The 14,486-nt window shown below is 42.4% G+C and overlaps 1 protein-coding gene and 2 non-coding genes across 3 annotated transcripts; all 3 read right to left on the bottom strand.

Moving 5' to 3' along the window:
• Positions 1 to 376: 376 nt before the first annotated feature.
• OPN1SW (opsin 1, short wave sensitive) lies at positions 377 to 13,786 on the bottom strand. The gene is made up of 5 exons (XM_072147577.1): positions 13,427 to 13,786; positions 11,535 to 11,703; positions 9,703 to 9,868; positions 1,967 to 2,206; positions 377 to 1,824 (listed from the first exon to the last, which is right to left on the bottom strand). The coding sequence occupies exons 1-5, from the start codon at positions 13,779 to 13,781 to the stop codon at positions 1,699 to 1,701; spliced, it is 1,056 nt and encodes a 351-aa protein (XP_072003678.1). The 5' UTR covers positions 13,782 to 13,786; the 3' UTR covers positions 377 to 1,698.
• Positions 3,682 to 3,753, bottom strand: TRNAP-AGG (transfer RNA proline (anticodon AGG)). The gene has a single exon. It is a non-coding gene; the product is annotated as a tRNA-Pro (tRNA).
• On the bottom strand, positions 11,298 to 11,371 carry TRNAT-AGU (transfer RNA threonine (anticodon AGU)). The gene has a single exon. It is a non-coding gene; the product is annotated as a tRNA-Thr (tRNA).
• Positions 13,787 to 14,486: the final 700 nt, after the last annotated feature.

Below are 14,486 nucleotides of genomic sequence, written 5' to 3'. Positions count from 1 at the left end.
TATTCTACCCCGCAAGGCCATTTGTGTTGATCGTGGTGTTAAAATTGTGTTAACATTACATTTAAAAAACACATGTGTTAACAGCTATGTAAATCAGGCAATCTCTTCTCATCTGTTCTGATACATTTGAAAACACATGCTTTATTGCCGCGTGTGAATGCACCCTGAAACCTCCCCATAAAACCACCTCTCTAAGGCCCCTTCTACACTCGCGAGTTCAGTCCCGGTGTGCAGCGTTCGGGCCGTGCGATCCGAGAGCAGCATGTATTGCGAGTTCATCTCATCACACTTGCATGTGTAAAAGGGGCCTAAGAGGACCCCTCCCTAAAAAAGTTTTTTTTATTCAATCGATGATTTATTTATTTATTTATTTATTTTTAATTGCCATAATACTTTATGGAAGCTGCCTCCTATCTACAGACCACCCCTTTCCTGTGCAAAGAAATCTCCTCAAAGAGGTTTCACTGTATATATAATGTGCTGCATGTCATCTCCCATTCGTTAGAACTGATGGGGAGCCTGAGCGTCTTTATTGGTGCATTCAGTTTCATACATACACATTTCTACTATATTCAAACCTTCAAACACAAACAGCTCTGCTACATACATACTATTCCTGGTATGTTATTGGATGATCTGAAGCATGTGATCAGTCACATGCTTATGACATCACTCCAGGTCCTGGGTTTTTTTTACATGCTGCTGGGAGTGATTTTCTTCTGCACTGATCATGAGGGTGCATGTGCCAGTATACCGTCCCAACAACACCGACCCACCCTCCTCTCCTTCGTCTAGCTACGGGTTACCATGGCAACCAACCAAAGAGAGAGGCCATGTAACTGCTAGCTTCTAGCCTGCTAGCAGTCAAACAGCTGCAGATAGCTAATGAGTGCAAATTATAGAATTGCTAATTTTGGCATAGTGCAGAGCTAGGCAAAAGTTGTACTTTAACATATGGTTGTGTTAGATTTGCTTTAAATGTGTGCTGTGACCATAAAAACAGTTAATTACCACAAGTTCCTAGACTCTCCTATTCATTTACCAGGGAGATGGTGCAGAAGGAGGATGGCTGTGCAAAATCCCGCTCAGGCCGATGCAACACGCACTGCTTTGTCTGCGTTTGAAAACGCAAACAAAGCCGCGCCTACCTGGGCGGGCCGATCGCATGGAGAAGATAGCATACACATCCGCCAGTCCTTTCTGACATTTGCCATCATTATTGCCTAATAAAGTGAATTAGGAAAAGAAGTTTCTTTCCTTCATACCTGGAGGTACACTGTAAATCTAGTTATATGTGATTGGTATAAAAGTTGGAGGTAAGAACCAGATAGATTCTGGGAAAATGTGGAGTTGCAGTCCCTTTGATAAACTCCTACATCTGTAAATAATGATTTAATCATAGTGGGCTTCTAACCTATAACGAGCCTGTTTATAAAATCTCCTATAAACTGGAATTTTGTAATTTATGAAAATAGATCTTCAATTATAATCAAGGTGGTGACTCATTTTAGACAATACATACATCATAGTTCTTTATTGAGGAATTTATAAAGCCTAGTGAGAAAAAAAAAAACACATTTATAAAATCTAATTTCAGAAAAATCGCAGTGCCATTAAAAGGATTACCAGTTTATAATGAGTAAAGTATAGACCACTTCTTTTGGTATTGGGTGGCTGTGTAATCCTATATGTAAGACATTAACTTCCAGATGGGCTGACCTGGCTGTGTGATACTGTAGACACCTCAGTTTTTTGGCTGGTGGAAACTGAAGAATCATCAGACATAGGTCTCCCACATACTGTCTCCATGATGCATCCCCGAAACTGCAAGATATAGACAGTTTTTATTAAGTGTGGGAATGAGTGGTATTTATGCCATTGATATATTCTATTGCGATTTACAGTTGCAGCATAATTTGTAAAAAGAGAGCCTACAATTTGTGTTGGCTATGTGGCAGTAGCCTACCTGTTTGTTCATGAAGGAATATATGATGGGATTGTAGACACAAGCACTCTTGGAGAAAAAAGCAGGGATGGTCACGAGACGCAGGTCCAGTCCATGGTGTCGATTAGTTACCATATACATAGCCATAGCTGCATAAGGAACATAGCACAAACAGAAAGATCCAATCATAACTATCACCATGCGAGACACCTCTCTTTCAGCTTTCTGGGTGCTGGCCGACTCCTGCTGTTGTGCAGCAACCTAGAGGGGAAATAATGACAAAACACACTAAAAAAGGCAACACAGTTTGATGCAAATGTACAGAATGGAGGATTCATCAATGTGTCATAATTAAAAGAATGAACAGAGGGTTCTTAATACTATTAGAGGTAATGATAAAAGCCATGGCTTTAAAAATATTTTAAAGTCAAAAATCATGTATTTAACTACCAATATTGATCACTTGGGGTCCTACTCCTGGTAGCCCCTCTGATTATATAAATGGACAAAATCTCTATAGAAATAATATGATACCTTTCATAATCTTTTCTACATTGCTTAAAAATTTTTCACATCTGCTAAAATTATTATTGTAGCACTTACATACAAGCAATACATAAAAAATATTGATATTTTAAGGAATATCTCGGGTCACAGGCTCATCCATGCCCCTCGGTGTGCGGTGGTGCGGCGCCCATGCTTCTTACCTGTCCTCACTCCTGTTTCCGGTCCTCCAGCCATGCACACACATCCCTGTCTCCTCGGGCAAGCGTGCTTCAGAAAATTTAAAGGGCCAGCGCATCGTTAATTGCCACTGGCCATTTCCCAGAATTCTATATAAACCTGATCTTTGTTACCTTTGCCTTAGAGAAAGCTTTGTCTAATGCCCAGTGCCGTTTTTGTGATCTCCCATTGTGACCCCGGTTCCGTTCCTGACTACACTCCTCTGCTGCCTGCCTTGACCTGTTGCTATGTCCCCGACTCTGATCTCATGCTGCCAGTCTTGACTTCCTGCCTGTCCCCGACTACAATCCTGCTTAACATCTGTGTACCTCGCCTTGGCGGCCACCACGGCAGCTGTGGAACAACCTGGTGGTACCACGCCGCAGCAAGTCCAACCCGCTTTGCGGTGGGCTCTGAAAGCTCTCAAAACTGGGGCCACTTACATTCCGGTCCCAGGTGTCAACTTACATCATCGTTCGGGGTGGTCCAGTGTGTCCACTACCCCTGGAGCCTGATAACATGGTAGTGGGCATTTATGTAATACCATATTAATAGTATGGTGCATATGACATGAATGTATGCATGTTATATTGATATTTGATTGTCTGCTTGAGAAAGGAACAGGTAAATGAACAATGTTTTGTACGTTTTGTAAGTTTAAATATTTTCTAGGTATTATCTTTGCAGATATACCAATAGCACATATTTGGTAATGAAACTTACAATACAATTCATGTATATGTACAAATAGTTGTCTTTTCTCAGCTGTTGATAAAAACAACATGAAATAGGAAGCATACCCATATGCAATGTTATCTGGGTTTAAATATTAAATTCCTCTAATGTTATTTCACAGTTGATACTTCAGGTAATATGGATCTAGGGTTGAAGCACTTGAAATCTGTGATTATATTGTGATTAGTTGTTGATTATATTGTCGAATGGCAACATGTCAAGAACAAAACACACAGGTGATAAGGAATGACAAAACCACAATAAATTGTACAAAAATAGGGCTCGTCCGGGATTTGAACCCGGGACCTCTCGCACCCTAAGCGAGAATCATACCCCTAGACCAACGAGCCACTTACTATATTTTCCTTTTTGCAGACCTGAGGAATGTAACAGTATAGGACTGCCACATCAGCATCTTACAATTCAGGGGCTGAATGCTTCACTTTATACACTGTCAGACATAACCCTTTTCCAACAGATGTGAAATGTAACTGAAGATTCTTGTATAAATGTTACATAGTCCAAATGAAACACATCTAAAACCACTAGGCAAAACTAAGGCCATGTATTTTATTTTTGATTTTATGCCACCAAAGTAATCTGCAGTGCTGTTCGAAGACCCATAACTTTATTCATTATAGCAAGGAATATTCCAGTAAAGTAACACGGGCTTGCCATGACTTCAACTCCAGACTTGATTCATCAATTCAGGTTAATTAACGTCACTTTCAAGTTTACTTGCATTTCACTGTCCATAAAAAAACAGAGGACCTAATAATGGATGCTTAACTGAAATAAAATTAAAGTAATTTGTTCGATATTAACCAATCCTTTTATATGTGTGTGTTTACATAACGGGCACTTTAGTTTCTGTTAGTTTCAGTTCATCTGTTTAATTAAATTGATTGGACTTGATTAGGAAAGGCACACACCTGTCTATACAAGACCAAACAGCTCAGGGTGCAGTCACACATTGCAGTTAGCTTTGAGGTGGTTTTAGGTGCAGTTCTGTCAATTTCACAGGTGAACACTTACAATGAACCTACTTGTTGAGGCGTGTTGTGTATACAGTATATACATTACACAAATGGGTCCCCTTGGACCCAGTATTGCCTCCTAAATAGTTAAGACACCAAATTTACTTATGGCTCAAAGAAATAATATATAGCCTATTGCAGTGGTGGCGAACCTATGGCACGGGTGCCAGAGGTGGCACTTGGAGCCCTTTCTGTGGGCACCCAGCACAGAATTTACCAGATAGTACTCACGGCTTCCTCCTGCAGTTCAAGAGAGCCCAGGAAGCACCACGCTCAGTGCCATTTTAAGCCGGCGCCACACAGGGCGCTTTGTCTGCGCTTGCACACGCAAAAGCAGACAAAGTCGCGCCCACCGGGGCGGGCCTCGGCCCGATCGCATCGGCGTTTCTAATTTAATCGCATTAAATTAACGCAAAACACCGGCGGCTCGTTCCCGATCGCAGGCGTTTCCATAGAAACGCCGATGCGATCGGCCCGAGGCCCACCCCGGTGGGCGCGACTTTATCTGCGTTTGCAAGCGCAGACAAAGCGCCCTGTGTGGCGCCGGCTTTAAAGTGACACCTACTTGGCTGCCAGGACTACAGGAGGAGGATGAAGGTGTGGATAGAGACAGAGTATTGTTGGATTTCCTGCTTTGGGTGAAGACACACATGGCGTTTTTGGGCCGTTTTTATTAAGTGCATTTTCAGATCGTTAAAAACGCATGCGTTAAAAAACGCATCCGTTTTTTAAAAACGCATGCGTTTTTGTCCGTTTTTCCGAAATTGCGCAATGAAAAACGGACAAAAACGCATGCGTTTTTTAACGCATGCGTTTTTAACGATCTGAAAACGCACTTAGTAAAAACGGCCCAAAAACGGCCCATAAACGCCATGTGTGTCTTCACCCTTTGGGTCCCCTGATTCTTCCTCTTTAGGGGACCCTTGAGGGAAGCTACAATCTAAATGTCTCCTGCTTTCTATTGTATTGGTGTCCTCAGGACGCCAATACGATTGAAACTTGTGATACTACAGAGATCAATAGGTTACTGCTCAAATTATCATTTTGGCACTTTGCGCCATAAAAGTGAGTTTTGGTTGTAGTTTGGGCACTCTGTAACTACAAGGTTCGCCATCACTGGCCTATTGTGTCCACACACTGAACAAGCCAAAGCATAAATCACATATAAAGTATATAATATGGAAAATTCTTTATTAAATAAACATACAAAAATTAATTCAGAAAACCAAGCATTAAAATATGCAGCCACAACGGTTGATGCGCCGAAAATGGAAGTCAACCCATTAGGACATTACGGTAACCAAATCATGTTATTTTGTGGGGGCTTTAAAAAGACATATTTAAAGCATGAAGGTGCCAGCAGGAGCTGAAAGCTAAGTAGAGTGTGACAACATGAAAAGCCCACATAGAGCAAAACAAGTTCCCTTAGGGCACATTCACATGGCCGTCTGCGGGAACGTACATGCAGCCGCAAACACCGCTGTGTGAATGTACCCTTACCCATATCAAAGGTCTAGTTGGTACCTGTGCCCAGGGTGACTCCGGCCCCGACGAGCATTTCGGCTTGAATGAGCCTTCGTCTGGGGGTGAAAGACATTTTCACAGGTCTTTCACAAGTGAAAGACATGAACTGAACGGGTGAATGACATTTGTGGAGAAGGTTGTCCCTTCAAAATCAAATTCACTCGTTCAGTTAATGTCCTTCACCTGTTAAATTGACAAAACTTTCTTTTTTGTAGACATTTGTTTAATTTTTGAAAATGTATTAAAATGCAATAAAACCTGTATAAATTTGGTATCACCGCGATCGTACCGAACCAAAGAATAAAGTAGAGGTGTCATAAAAACTGAGCCCACAAGAATGTGACGCACACACATTTTTTTTTTCAATTTTTCCACATTTGGATTTTTTTTCCGGCATCCCACTACATGGCAGGGAATAATAAATAACATCACGGGAAAGTAAAATTTGGTACCCACAAAATAAGCCCTCATACAGCTCTGTACACGAAAAAATGAAAAAGTTATGGATTTTTGAAGATGGAGAGCGAGAAATGAGCGAAAATACCCTGCGTCCTTAAGGGGTTAACTGCAACGTGTGACTGCACCCTCAGGGCGCGTTCACACGTTGCATTTTGACCTGCGTTTTCATTGCGTTTGAAACGCATATACAACAGCTGAAGAGAGGTGATTTGCCTAATTACATCACAGTTAACGCATGCGTTAACATTGCGTTTACAAACGTAAACGGTAATGTAATTAGGCAAATCACCTCTCATCAGCTGTTGTATATGTGTTTCAAACGCAATGAAAACGCGACCAAAACGCGACGTGTGAACGCGCCCTCAGGGGTTGGACCCAGCCACATGTTGTTTTATGAAATACATCCAAACCAAAGCCCAGCCCCTGTGACTACCCCAGGATTTTGTGAGGGTGCAAGAGTAAGTTATAACACACAATTATACTGTAATGCAAATGCTTAGAAAAAGCAGAAAGGCAGATTTGCACTGCAGGTGTCATAAGCTTCTGCAACCTGTCTTTAATGAAAATGAAGTCCCTGGTGACAGGTTCCCTTTAACGGCTGCAGCAACATTTTTAGATACCCGGAGATGTGGTTTATTACCGCTTCTTCCTTCTCCACTCCTCACAGCATCCAGCTGTACTACCGGCTCCATAGACTCGGCGGTCACATGACCACTGGGCCTAAGGGGTTAATTAGAGCTGCTGGGTCTCATTGGCAAGGGGTTAACTATCATTTTTGTTTTATACACTGTATAGCACGGATACCATGTAATTTATGTTCTATGGGTCAGTACCATTATGTCCAGAGGTCGCACTAACATTTTTCCCGAAGGGTAATAATACTCCTCTTACTATTTTTGAGGAGTATTTTTAGCCGATGAGGAGTATGAAAATTTTGGTAATACATATACATATCTCATAGCCGTTTATAATGTTAATACACGCTATTTATACCAAAAAAATCATCTGTCTGCTCACTGCACACACTCAGCGCGCACAGTACACAGCACACACTGGCACAGCATGCACTGGCACACCCCACACTGGCACAGCACGGCCCACACTGGCACGGCCCACACTGGCACGGCACAGCACACACTGGCACAGCACACACTCACGCACTGGCACAGCACACACTCACGCACGCACTGGCACAGCACACACTCACGCACTGGCACACACTCACGCACTGGCACAGCACACACTCACGCACTGGCACACACTCACGCACTGGCACAGCACACACTCACGCACTGGCACAGCACACACTCACGCACTGGCACAGCACACACTCACGCACAGCACAGCACACACTCACGCACAGCACACACTGGCGCAGCACAGCACACACTGGCACAGCACACACTGGCACAGCACACACTGGCATAGCACACACTGGCACAGCACACACTCACTCACATACACATAGAGTGCAGTGTACCCCGGCCGCGGATCACATTCACCCGGGATCACATAACTGCTGGCGGCTGCTGCGGGCAGAGAGAATTGGAGCAGGACAAGGAGCAGCAGCATCGCGGCTCACATGTCTCCCCCGTGGCCGACGCTCACAGATTCCAGAGATCGCTGCATCCTGCTGAGTGGTCACGCGCACGATGCGATCACGCTACTGCCATTCCCCTCCTATGCAGTGCGCGCCGGGCTGCTCAGCTTGAGCGCTACACGGAATAATTGCCAAGCGTATCTTTACGCATGGCAATTATTTTGGGGGGTAATGGCGCCTCATCACGCGTCTATGACGCGTGGTGAGGCGTTAATGCGACCTCTGATTATGGCAATATCCCATTTATAATTTTTTTTATTTTATTTTATTAATTTTGCTGAATAAATACATTTGGAGAGAAAAATCACTTGTTTTTGCATCACCATATTTTAAAAGGCGTAACATACAAATCTTTTTGTTGATTGAGCTGTATTATTTGTAATTGTACTTTTTATTGGAATCATTGTGGTGAAAATGTCCCTTTTTGATCAGTTTTTATTGCTTTTTTATTCGGTTGGATGCACAAAAATCCGAATTTTTTATTCCATGGTTTTTTATTTATTAAATTTTTTTTTACGGCGTTCACTGTACAGGTTATTGCTGACGCAGTGATATATCATATGTACTTTTCGTGTGGTGATTTTCATCTTTTTTTATATGTATGTGTTTGATCATTTATGGGGCATTTAGGGGACTTTTATTACTTTTTATTTTTTATATTTGCAAGTTTTGGTTTTTTTTTACATTTCTTTACTGTCGTACTTAGGGATCTGAACAAGCGATTATCTGATCGCTTGTTCAAAGTAATACACTGCAATACATCTGTATGGTAGTGCATAACAGTAGTCAGCCTATACCAGTGATGGCGAACCTTTTAGAGACGGAGTGCCCAAACGACAATCAAGACCCGCTTATTTATCGCAAAGTGCCAACACAGAAATTTAATTTGTGACTTATACTCCCTTCTCTGTCACAGTTTTCATTGATACCAGCACCTGAGGACACCAATAAAGCAGAAAATAGTCCCAGGTAGAGCTGTCACTTTAAAATAGCTCTGTGCACAGCAAGTCCTGGGGTGTCTGGGACAGCAGGAAGATACCTGGAGTCATCTCTGGTGATGGACTGAGTGCCCACAGAAAGGGCTCTGAGTGCCACCTCTGGCACCAGTGCCATAGGTTAGCCATCACTGGCCTATACACACGCACACTGACACATCCTGTCTCTGACAGAGACAAACGGCGCCCCCCGAAACTGTGCCGCCTACAGAGTTAAACAGCAGTGATTGCGGTTGTGGCAATCCCAGCTGTTACCGCGGGAGGCTGAGTGTTGCGTACAGCTGGGCTCCCGCACTGCTGTCACCGTTGACAGTTGTTATCACTATTATCACTTGGATCTATGAGCAAGTGCCCCAGGTTTATCAATTTATTTTATTTGATGGTAGATTTCCTTTCATTCATATCTCTAGATTTAGTAGAAGTCAGGCAGTCACTCTCTTGTATTCCTGGCTACCCAGTTACCAAGTTCTTTATACACTTATGTCAAATTTACATTATGGCGTTAGCCTTTACCTCTTTGTAGCCAAGAATCTTAAAACACCAAGAACTTACAAATGATATCAGCCCTTATATTAGGCCTAAAAGGGCAAACATTGTCAGTGAAGCTGCTTTTGTCTCTATGAACTATGGTAACTTTCATGTCATTATGGAAATAATCTGCTATGGTAGCATTGATAAACTTACCGCACGCAATGCTCCCAGTAACTGTGCGTATGAGAAGCAGATGAGGGTCAAAGGAATAACAAAGCAGAAGATGAATATAAACCAGGTGTAATATTCACTGTGATACTTTGTGCCGACCGTGTACCAGTCTGGACCACATGAACATTGTAAACCCTCTGGTATATACCTGGATAGAAGAAGATGCAAAGTGGTTAATAAGTGACAGGAGGCAAATCACTTTGCTGTAAGGCAATCATCCTCTACCTGTTCAGATTAGACTGTTTTTCATAAAACATAAAGCTTTTACTCCATTGAATAAGCTCAGAAAGTTAGCCAGCTGGTGGATTTCAGTCCTTAATATTGCAGAAATAAAAATTCAGCTCTGTGCTACAATACAGACTAAGGCTGCATTCACATGGAAGCGTGCTCGTCGGCATTAGTCCGGCACCATACCGACGACGGGTCGCCATAGGCGTCAATCGGGGTGTATAGACGGACACAAATCAGGTTTGAATGGGAGCAGGTTATAGCGTATTTGTACACCATCGCAACCTTCTGGTATATCCAGTGCGGCGGAGGGAAGAACATTTCATCAGGCAAGGAATCCTTGCATCATATTCTGTATGATACATGGAATCCCATCCTGTGCAATGTTAGTCTGTTTCTATGGCCTGAACACATTTTTGTGTAGCAATCATTACACTTCAATTTTTACAGATCCTTATAAACTATAAAAGAGTGTTCTGTGAAAAATGGTACACAGACTAGGACATGCTGTATGTTTTAACAGGGCAGACACAGGGTCAGGTAAAATAATTTATGCGTGCATTGATCTGTTATCAATAGTATTGCATTTAGTGCAGCGTGTGCCATCTATTCAAAAAACTAACCGCACACGGCTGTACAGGCAGTCCCCGGGTTACATACAAGATAGGGTCTGTAGATTTGTTCTTAAGTTGAGTTTGTATGAAAGTCGGAACTGTAATTTTATCATTGTAATCCCAAACAGAACTTTTTTGGTCTCTGTGACAATTGGATTTTAAAAATATTGGGTTGTCATAAGATATATTAACACTAAAGCTTCATTACAGACGCCTCTGATAACTGTTACAGCTGATGATTGTAGCCTAGGACTAAAGTACAATAAATTACCAATATCCAGAGGTCCGTTTGTAACTAGGGGTCATATGTATGTATGTAAGTAGGGGACCGCCTGTATTTCACTGTCAAGTGCTTCTAGCCTCAGAGCTGAGTATAAACTGTGTAACATTATCCATGATGAGGTGCCATGTATAACAATGGTGTCTTATGAAATTAGAGTGGGACCCTTGAGACTTCATTCACCAGCTACACTAGCATTCCATATGGCTATACCCCTGTTCGGCTAGACTCAAAAAAAAAATCCAGAGAGACTTTTCTTTTAAACTATATAAGAAACTAAGGCTGTGATAAAATAATCAGTTACCCCCAGTTACCAATCACATTGCTACATTCATTCAATACCAAATGAGAAATTATATCTGAATGTGTGTGTGTGTGTCAAGGCTGTTCGCCAAAGGTACAGGTTATCTTTATAAGAAAAACAAAACAAGAATTAAAAAAAAAAAAAAAAACTTAGGCACTGCTGAGATTCGAACTCAGGATCTCCTGTTTACTAGACAGGCGCTTTAACCAACTAAGCCACAGCGCCGCACACTCTTCCTTCTCGTCGCTCTCATATTAGTCACACACCAGACACAACGCCACCCAACAAGCGGCAAACATTTTAACAATAGTTTTGACGTCATAAGTGCAACACTAATAGCTGACGTCTTTTATGCCTGAAAGTCTGATTAATTTAAGATGTGGATTACCTGCTCCAACCGAAGAACGGAGGTATAGACACGCCAAAGCCTATGAGCCAGGTGCACAGCACAACAGCCATCGCGTGTTTCGAGCTAAAGCAAAAGTTTCCCATGGGTTTGCAGATAACAATGTAGCGCTCGAAGGCCAGAAATGCCAGGGACCAGCCAGTGACCAAACCTGACGGAGAGAAGAGATAGAGCATCGGGTAAACGTACAGGTGTCATTACAGGTACTCAGCGCTAACCCGGCGCTACTTTCACGACTAGTACTATGCGCGGGAAAGCAAGAGTGTTGTGTGAATAAATGCAGCATACAAACGTCCGCACGTTTCTATTGTGCGCTCATTAATATGGGGAACAGTAGTAGTGAGCAGCCTTTCCCAGAGCAGTCCAGGCACAGATAAGACTCTATTCACACTCATGTCAGAGGGACCATTGGGAGCAACTTCTGTCAAAAATTATGGAAGGAAAAGGCCTGCAGCACTTTGTATGGCTCAAAATGACAGTATTATCAAGAATCTGCCTTTCATTCATCTTAATGGGAGGCAGAGTTGGCTGTTGGGTTGTCACTAATGAATCTGCAATGGATGGCCGCATAAAATTGGAATACACCCCATTGTATGAGCTACATTCACAGGAACTGCAGACCCACCCTTTCTTTTCTGATGCAGGGAGATGGTAAGGTGGTTTTTGGATGACCACCTCAACATCCTATCCAATAAAAGCTGTTTGAACCTGGCCTCATAATGACATAACATTAATAATATTCTATAATAATAATAATAAATTCTGGACCATGACAGATGAGTCACATTGATCTTGATGGATCCCACTGACCTTGAAGGCGCATTCACACGATGCGTTGCATCTCATTGTGCGCATGTTTTTGACGCATTCCACTGGCTTCAGCCTTGATTACATGCTAAGGTTTCATTGCGTTTCCACTCCATCTGCTACAATGCAATGTAACCTTAGCATGTAAACAAGGCTGAAGCCAGTCAAAAACGCAACGCACAACGCGACACAATGCATCGTGTGAATGCGCCCTCAGGTTGCGTTCAAACATTCAGGTCTTCAGATGCAGTTTTTGAAGCCAAAAGCAGGTGTGGATTATAATGGGGAGAACATATGGAGAGAAGCTGCTCCTCCTCTTATTTTTATCACTCCACTCCTGGTTTGGATATCAAAACCTGCACCTGAAAACCTGAACATCAAGTGGGAGATGGTAGAATTGGAAAATTCCTAATAACTCACTATTATGCTCCACATAAATCAGTATGAGGGTGATGCCACATCTTAGCATTTTGATTCCGTTTTGTAACGGAATCAACGCGCACTGGGACGGCCGCAGATGACCGCATATGCGTTTGTATGCTAGCACATGCGATTGGTAATCAGCGCCAGATGTCAACGAAATCAAAATGCTAATGTGTGGCATCACCCTGATGCTGGGAGTCGCAGCCCTGGCACTGTGCTCCATCCGGTTTTCCCAGACTGTGTGGTGCCAGCCTGAAACTGAATGGGAATTTTTTTGGCGAGCAAAAGGATTTCTACAAACCTCATTCAGATGAATCAGACAGTCTCAAAAACAGAAATTTCTCCAACAAATCTTCTGGTGCCCCTGATCCTCAGCAATGTGTTTGTGAAATCTGACCAGCATCATCCACCGGGGTTCATAGAAACTTGTTTGTCTCTGGCCTTCGAGCTCATTGTAGTGGACAGATATTTGTCTAGATCTGATGTAACCATAGCGTGTAGTGAAAACAATGACCACCTTGGTACCAATAATCCTGTATTTCTCTACACACTTAATTATTTGCGTGTGTAAGGAGTAACAATACTTATTATCAGAAATTGAAACACAATATTTCATAATAGGAGTCATGTTCAAATGGTCTCACCTGACAGGGTCCCAACGAAGCCCTCGATTGCACAGACCATCTTGCCAAAGACGAAATAACCTTGACAACTTGAAATAAAAACGGTAAAAATAGAGAAAATGCAGATGATGAGTCCAGCCACCGAGATGTTGACTAGGATGTAGTTGAGTGGTTGCCGCAGTTTCTTGTATTTTACTGTCACCACAAGAACAATAGAGTTTAAGGGTGTGCCAATGATGAACACAACACCCATAAAAATGGCTTGTAGGGTGAATGCCCATTTTGGTGCAATATGATATTGAGGGCCATCCCAGGGACCAATGTGAGATATATTCTTAAAGAGGTAGAATTCTTCGTCCCCCAACATCCCACCCATAATGTGTATATAGTCGATTATCCTCAAGGTGCCCTGTTGCACCATTTTATAGGGACTATTCTCTGCCCAATCCTTTTAAGTACTCATCAGGATCAGCCAATAATCCTACTCACCCAGAGGGATTTATGGATGTTTATGTTCTTAGCAAGATGTAGAAATACAAGTAATGCCTGCTGGAGTCCAGATTAAGATTGGGAGCCATTTACTAGTGGGAGTAAAGCATTTACCAGCCATTTGGCTTCAGGTTTTGGGACCGAAATGAAGAATTGAACTTTTTTTTTATGGAGGCTCTAATACACATGTAAACACAGATTTTTTTATAAGGATACTTTGCATTGGGCCATTTGTGCACTCATAGGTTTCTACGTGAAGTAGCCCTTACCCATTGGATGGGTTATAATTAGGTGATCAGTGTTGGTGCGGTGCCTAACACCCCGTTGATCAGCTTTTTCACACTACAAGCGGAGCCATTCATGGTGTAGCCGCTGCTCACTTTTACTGTAGGTAGCGCCACAGTCATGCACTTCAACCAGACATTATGGATGGCTCTACCTTTAGTGTCAAACAGTGGTGGTGTCACATATTGAGCTCCTTTTAAACTAAATCTATCATCGAACTGAAGCATGATAAACCAGAGGCACTTACTCACAGACCCAGGCATTGTGACAGTGGTAATCTTCTTCTTGTATGTTATTATAGTTGTTA

The sequence above is a fragment of the Engystomops pustulosus genome, chromosome 4 (assembly GCF_040894005.1).
Source record: "Engystomops pustulosus chromosome 4, aEngPut4.maternal, whole genome shotgun sequence".
NCBI lineage: Eukaryota > Metazoa > Chordata > Amphibia > Anura > Leptodactylidae > Engystomops > Engystomops pustulosus.
This window is presented reverse-complemented; position numbering and strand designations above follow the sequence as displayed.

Bases quoted from the DNA above. Each gene is read 5' to 3' on its own strand.
- OPN1SW (XM_072147577.1), bottom strand. From the start codon at position 13,781: ATGGGTGGGATGTTGGGGGACGAAGAATTCTACCTCTTTAAGAATATA. The intron at 11,704-13,426 runs GTGAGACCATTT...TCTCTCCGTCAG, and splicing joins CTTCGTTGGGACCCTGTCAG to GTTTGGTCACTGGCTGGTCC. The intron at 1,825-1,966 runs GTAGGCTACTGC...TATATCTTGCAG, and splicing joins ATTCCTTCATGAACAAACAG to TTTCGGGGATGCATCATGGA.